A 6,539-nucleotide genomic window follows, 5' to 3' on the forward strand; every position below is an offset into this window, starting at 1 on the left:
CAGGAAGTCTGGCCGCCGTTGCCTGCTCTCAGCCACTCTGCTCTGTCGTCCTGGAGGAGCTTGCTGACATTCTCACGACCTACTCCGGGAGCTAAAAGTGGGTTAGGTTGGCTGGAGTAAGGCGTCAAGCACGGTAGGCGGATGAAGGCCAGCCAGTGACGGGCCTTGGCCGCCAGGCTGAGGGGCTGGGCCTTGACCCTGCATGCCGGCTAGAGGATGGCTTGGGAGGGGCAAGGGGGACGCGGGAAGCACACCCTCCCGGCGCCTCCGGTAAGCTGTAGCGAGAATCCAAGCCGGAGACGACAATGGACCGGGACGCGGCGGCGGCCGAGGGATGCAGGGAAGGGGCGGCTCGCCGAGGCGGAGGAGGCAGGCTTGCGGCGCCAGGTCGCGGGCGGCAGCGGGCCAATGGTGTGGGGCCGGGCGGCAGCCCCTCCCGCGGGGCGGGGGCCGGGCGGGGGCCGGGCGGTCGGGCGGGCGGGGCGCGCTGCGGGCTCGCCGGGTACCAGCGCTGCCGCATCCCCGCGCGTTCCCCGCCCCCGCGCCGCTCCCGCTCCTGTTTCCGCAGCCCGCGGCGGCGTCCCCGTGAGGTCTGGCAGGTCCAGCCCGCGCACAGCTCGGTCCAGTCGGGTGGGTGAGGGACGGCGGTGGGGAATTGGGGGGGGCGGCTCTGCTCGGTCTCGCCTGGGCGGGTGAGGGGCCAGGCGCTCGACTGGATTCCGACCCCGCGGGGAGGGTGCCCACGGGCGCTCGGATCGCCCCGGAGTGGGCTGCACGGGGCTGGGGTGGATGTGGGGTCGCGGCGCCGGAGCTGCGCTCGAACCTGGTCGTGGAGGGGCCGGGCTCGAACCCGGGACCGCGCGGGGGTGAGCGGGGGCGCCGCGGGCGTTGGGGATTCGGCTCTGTTGCTGCTCCGGGTGGGGGCATCCCTGGGGGTGTGGGAGGGGGAAGAGCTCAGGCCGGGCCCGAGAAGGGGGTGGGGGAGCGGAGGGGAGGGGGCGCGCGTCGGGAGGGCCCTCGGGTTCGTCGCCTCCAGGGTGGGTGCGGGGAAGAGGGGCGCCGGGGGCGGGGCGGGGCGCCGAGGCGGGGCGGGGCGGCGGGGCCGCCGAGGGGGTGGTCGGCGCGCCTCTGACCGGGTTCCGGGACGCAGGTGGCGGCGGCGGCGGGCGCAGAGCGGAGATGCGGCGGCTCGGGGGCACCCTGCTGTGCCTGCTGCTGGCGGCGGCCGTCCCCACGGCCCCCGCGCCGGCCCCCACAGCGACCGCGGCTGCCGTCGAGCCCGGCCCGGCTCTCAGTTACCCGCAGGAGGAGGCCACCCTCAACGAGATGTTCCGCGAGGTTGAGGAGCTGATGGAGGACACGCAGCACAAACTGCGCAGCGCGGTGGAGGAGGTGGGTGCGTCTGGCGGGATGGGGTTCGGGGGGAGCGCCTGGCTGGGGGCGGCGTGGGCGGGGGGAAGCAGCGCTGCGAGCGCTGGCCGGGATGGTCCGTTCCGCGAAGAGGCCGGGAAGAGCCGGCAGCAGATTCGGAGTGATCGGGCGGCCGCGCTGGGTGAGCTCAACTCCCACCTCATTTTGACTTCCGGCCAAAAGCTCTGGATCTGAGCCTGTTCATCGAGAGTCTCCGGCTGGACGCACCCAGGGGCAGCCGGGGTCACCACCTGTTTACGGGCTGCTGGCCGCTACCCCGCAATTGTCTTTAAGCGTGCAATTGTCCCCCGCCCCCCTGTGTAAGCGGGCGCTTGCATGGCCCCTGGTATTCCAGCGCTGTGGTTTCGCAGAGAGGCTGAGGAAGCTCCGGGGATCTCAAGTTCTAGCTTGTACGTTGGGCTTTGAGCTTGTGCCATCTTCCCAAGACATAGTTAGGATGCCGTGTGAGGACAAAAAGCCCCGATAGCTTTGCCGCTTCTCTGTCTGGGCTTCCCCAAATGCCACGAGGCAGAGAAGGAAAATCAGAATCCTAAACCCCAGCAGTGTAAATGTTCAGATGGGATGGGGGAGGGGCACTGAAAGGCCGCCCACCTCCACCCCAGTAGTGCTTTGGAGTCAGTCCTAGGCTCAAGGTCCTCTTCTACCACTCACTAGCAGGGCGACATTGGGCAAGTCCCTTAACATCCTCTCCTGTTTCCTGTTAGAATTAAATGCCATGGTATGTGTGGGCACCTGTCATAGAATAGGTGGGCAATGTACAACAGCTGTTACTATCAGATACAAGATACCTTAGCAAAGCTTGGCCTGGCTTCTTCCTTCGGTCATCTCCCAGGACCAGACACTATGGATGGCATCCCCTAGGGTGAGCACGTGGGTGTTGGCAGGGCTGTCTGGGCAGGAGGTACAGCTGGCCCAGCTCACCCAGCCCAGGTGTCAGGAGCTGTCCCTGGTGCCTGGGGTCAGTGGGCATGGTCACTGTTGGGCCTGGCTCTGGCTGCAGCCTGTTTTTGGAGAGAAGCCAGCCATCCCAGTGAAGGAGTCAGCAAGAGACCAGATGTCCATGCTGGTGGGTGAGGCGTCTTCCCACCCCTGCTTCTCCACATTCCACTAGGACAGAGCCTTAAATGCTAGCTCTGGTCTATACTCTCCCCACAACCCTGCCTCCCAGAGCAGTCCGCCTGATGGAGCATGCAGTGGAGGGGACACTGGATTGGGAGGCAGGTGTGTGGGAAGCTGTCCTGAACATCCACTGGACAGGCCAGATTCCAAAACCCATGGACAGACGTTCTGTTTCCTGCGAAAGCAAAAGAATCATGACATGGAATAATTAAAAGGAGCGGGGAGTTGGGTGAGCCCCCATATCTCTTAACTCTGCCCCTTCCTATTAACTGGAGTTCATGATCCTTCTGGTGCCAGGGCGGGTCATCTGCTTTCCTTATCTGGGTTCCAGGATTTTCCCTCCTGCTCATGGATTCCCAGTGAGACTGATGAGGTCACCTCCATGTTTCTGTTCTGTGTGAACTTGTTTGTGCAGCACGGTCTTCTACTGGGAGCTGTTGCTGGGGAAGGGGGCAGGGAGCAGCAGGGACCTCTCTGGTCTCTTCACTGATCAGAGCAGTTTGGGACCAGCAGAACCTGAGTGGCATAGCTCCTCCGTGGAAGTTGTCCCCATGGCTCTGCCAGGGCCCAGCTTCCTCCTTCCAGATGCTACTCTGCTTGGGTTGTGAAGACAGGCTGGTTGAAGTTTGCCACCAGGAGAGTTGCTGGCTGCTACCTCTGTCCCGCTCAGTGGGACCCCTGCCCCACAGAGTGTTCTCGATGGCAGTGGGGATAGGTTGAGAGAGGCTGAACCCCTGTGTGGCAGAACAAGCTGTGGGGATCAAATCTTCCTTCGTCAGATCCTGGCTCTGCCACTTACTAGTGGTGGGATCCAGGAAATGTCTCCCCCCTCCCCCTGCCCCGTTCAGGATAAGGGGGGATTTAAATGAGCTGATGCAAGTAAAGCAAGTTATCTGACCATCTAAAATGGGGTTAAGTAAGGTTGTGTGATGTAAGCCCCCCCGCCCCGAGGCTGTTGTCAGGGGTATGGGAGATTGTTGGTTCTCAATAAATAATGGCTGCCATTATCATCCTATCAATAGTACCAGCATGATGCCAACAAAGAACCAGCAGTATCTGATATATAATAGAGTCTCAAGAGATTGTGGCTATTTGTATGAATTTTTTTAAAAAGAGACTGCCAGAAAGCCCCTTACATCTCATCAACACAGGAGAGTTGCTATTTACTTGTTGTCCAGGGGAAGGACCAGGCCAGATGAATTCGTTGTTTACATGGTTGCTCCAGGAATCTTCTTTCAAGTAACTTCCTGACCTTTTAAATATTCCAGCTGACTCAAGCTGTTGATTGCTCTTCAGGGAAAGATGAAGTTAACTCTACTTGTAGGATCATTATTTGGGGAAGCAAATGTTCAAATGGTTCAATCTAGGCTATTCCTACTTTCCTGTCTTAATATTCTGTGTTACTGATAAATGTGTTTTGAGGATAAAACCACTGTCTTCCCCTCCTTCCCCCCTGCTCATTGTGATATCTGTAACTGACATGTTCTGGAATATTCTTAGTCACCTCACCCAGTCCTAGGAAGAACCCCAGTACGATTCATCTCTCTAATTTTTCCTACTCTACCCCTTTAATGGACACACACAGTCAACCAACTATAAATGCCATATTTTATAACATGCACATTCCTCCTCTATGACACAACTTCTCTTGCTTTGGGCTTAAGTTTCTCTTGCTAGTGGCAGTAATAGTTGTGGTTGAAATTTCCATTGTAAACTGTACTTTTGGGTTCGTGGTGCCCTTAGAGAACTATTAACTCATTCTATTGAAATAACCACTGGTTGAGAGGGAAGAAGGTTTTATAAAAAGACTATCTGCTCAGCCCAAAGCAAACTCCAGATTTGGTAACTTGTCAATCATTTGAAAGCCAGACTGGAGGATTCTGATTCCAATGGGAATTGTAAAAACATGAAGACATCCCTTCTGCTTCTGGATTTAGCCTCTCCAGCATCTTAGTCTCTTACTCTTTTCCAGCTGTATCTTTTCTATCACAAAACACGCCAAGATCTCTCACTTTATTTTTTAAATTTTTTATTATTTATTTATTTATTTTAGATTTTATTCATTTATTTGACAGAGAGAGACACAGCGAGAGAGGGAACACAAGCAGGGGGAGTGGGAAAGGGAGAAGCAGGCTTCCTGACGAGCAGGGAGCCCGACGCGGGGCTCCATCCCAGGACCCTGGGATCATGACCTGAGCCGAAGGCAGACGCTTAATGACTGAGACACCCAGTTGCCCCAAGATCTCTCACTTTAAAAAAAATTTTTTTTAAGTCCTTTTCATGTTCATCCTGCCTCCTATCTTAGCTCCGTTCCACTTCATTCTGTTAGAGAATTCTTCAAACACATGGTATCTACTGTCTGCTCTTTCCATCTCTACCCGAACATACCCTAGCAAACTAACCTCTCCTAAAACTGCTTTCTTACAGGACAATATTATGAAAGTAGCTATGTATTACGTCTGTGCTGGGTGCCAGGTACTGAGGCAGGCACTTGGATTTTATGATCCTTAATTATTGCATCCACTTAGCAAGGTAGGACCATCTCCACTATACAAACGAGAAAGCTGAGGTTGAGAGACACTTGGTGTCTTGCCAAGGTCACACAGCTGCTTCTGGGCTGAGCTGAGACTTGGCCCCACCTTCCCTAACTCCAAAACCCTGGCTCTTCCTTCTGACATGCTGCGGGCAACATTTTGCCTTACGTCATGGCTAGCTCTCCGGGGCTTGGCCCACCTGGACTTATTTGTAACCTCTGCTACCTAGCGGTCCCCTCCTCCCCCAGGTATAACTTCCTACTCCCACGCCTCATTTTGGCCAGTTCCCTCACTCCCCTCTCTATCTTCTGCAGATTCTTTATTATTTACCAACTAGTCTTTAGAACTTGTTACCCCTCCCCATCGCCTGGAGCAGAGGTTTTTTCCTGGGGGCAAGTGGAGGGGAGGAAATACCTCTGAATCATTTGAGAAGCTCTTTGATACCTGGGATTGCACCTGCCGAAGTTCTAATTCAGCAGGTCTGGGAAGGGATCCAGGTGTGTGTGTGTAAATATACGGGCCTAACTCTCCTGGTTATATATCTATGATAGATACCTTTTTAAAGTTTCAGGTATGACTCTAATGAACTCTCCCAGTTGAGAACCAGGCCAACACCCTCTGCTTTAGAACTGCCCCTGGATCTGCCTACAGTCCCTCTCTCCTTCATCATCCACGATTTTATCCCGTGCCCAGCATGGACCCTGTCCCCCAGCCTACAACACACACCATTCTTGTCCAGGCAGCCACAGCTTTGCCTCCTCTGTGCTTTCTGTTCAAATCCTACCCATCCTTGGAGACCAGCTCAATCGTGCCTCCTCCTCCTGGAGGCCTTTCTTTTCTTTTTTTTTTGAACCCCTGGCTTGCTTCTAGAAGCCATCATCATCATCCTCAAACTGGTTTAGCTGTGGGGCTCTGCTATCTCCCCAGTAAATGCATAAGCTTCTCAGGCAGGGCAGAAGCACATACTGCACAAGGCCCCAAATCTGGAGTCAGACTGACCTGAGTTCTGTCTGAGCTTTGCCGCCTACTAACAATGTGATGACGATAGACGGGTCCCTTCACTTCTCTTCACCTCGTTCTTTTCATCTGCAGAATGAGGGCAGCAATACCTTCCTCATGGAGGTGCTGTGAGTATCCAAGGAGCCATGGAAGGTATGGTGCAATGGCTCAGGCATAGCTGATGCCCAAACATGGAGGCCATCATTGTGGTGGTGATGATGATGATGATGATGGTGATGGTGATGGTGATGATGGTGATGATGATGGTGATGGTGATGATCCTGGTGGTGATGGTGATGGTGATGATGGTGGTGATGGTGATGATGATGATGGTGATGATGATGGTGATGGTGATGGTGATGGTGATGATGGTGATGGTGATGATCCTGGTGGTGATGGTGATGGTGATGATGGTGGTGATGGTGATGATGATGATGGTGATGATGATGGTGATGG

At 55.3% G+C, this 6,539-nt stretch overlaps 1 protein-coding gene across 1 annotated transcript in view; it reads left to right on the plus strand.

Annotated features, from left to right (window-relative positions):
* Positions 1-273: 273 nt before the first annotated feature.
* The window catches only part of DKK3 (dickkopf WNT signaling pathway inhibitor 3), a 44,229-nt gene continuing 37,963 nt past the window's right edge, over positions 274-6,539 (plus strand). Inside the window, exons 1-2 of the mRNA XM_021685306.2 lie at positions 274-411; positions 1,151-1,392. Coding sequence (XP_021540981.1) covers positions 306-411; positions 1,151-1,392 — 348 coding nt within the window. The 5' untranslated portion in view covers positions 274-305. The remainder of the gene's footprint in view (positions 412-1,150; positions 1,393-6,539) is intronic.

The sequence above is a fragment of the Neomonachus schauinslandi genome, chromosome 11 (genome assembly GCF_002201575.2).
Source record: "Neomonachus schauinslandi chromosome 11, ASM220157v2, whole genome shotgun sequence".
Classification (NCBI taxonomy): Eukaryota; Metazoa; Chordata; class Mammalia; order Carnivora; family Phocidae; genus Neomonachus; species Neomonachus schauinslandi.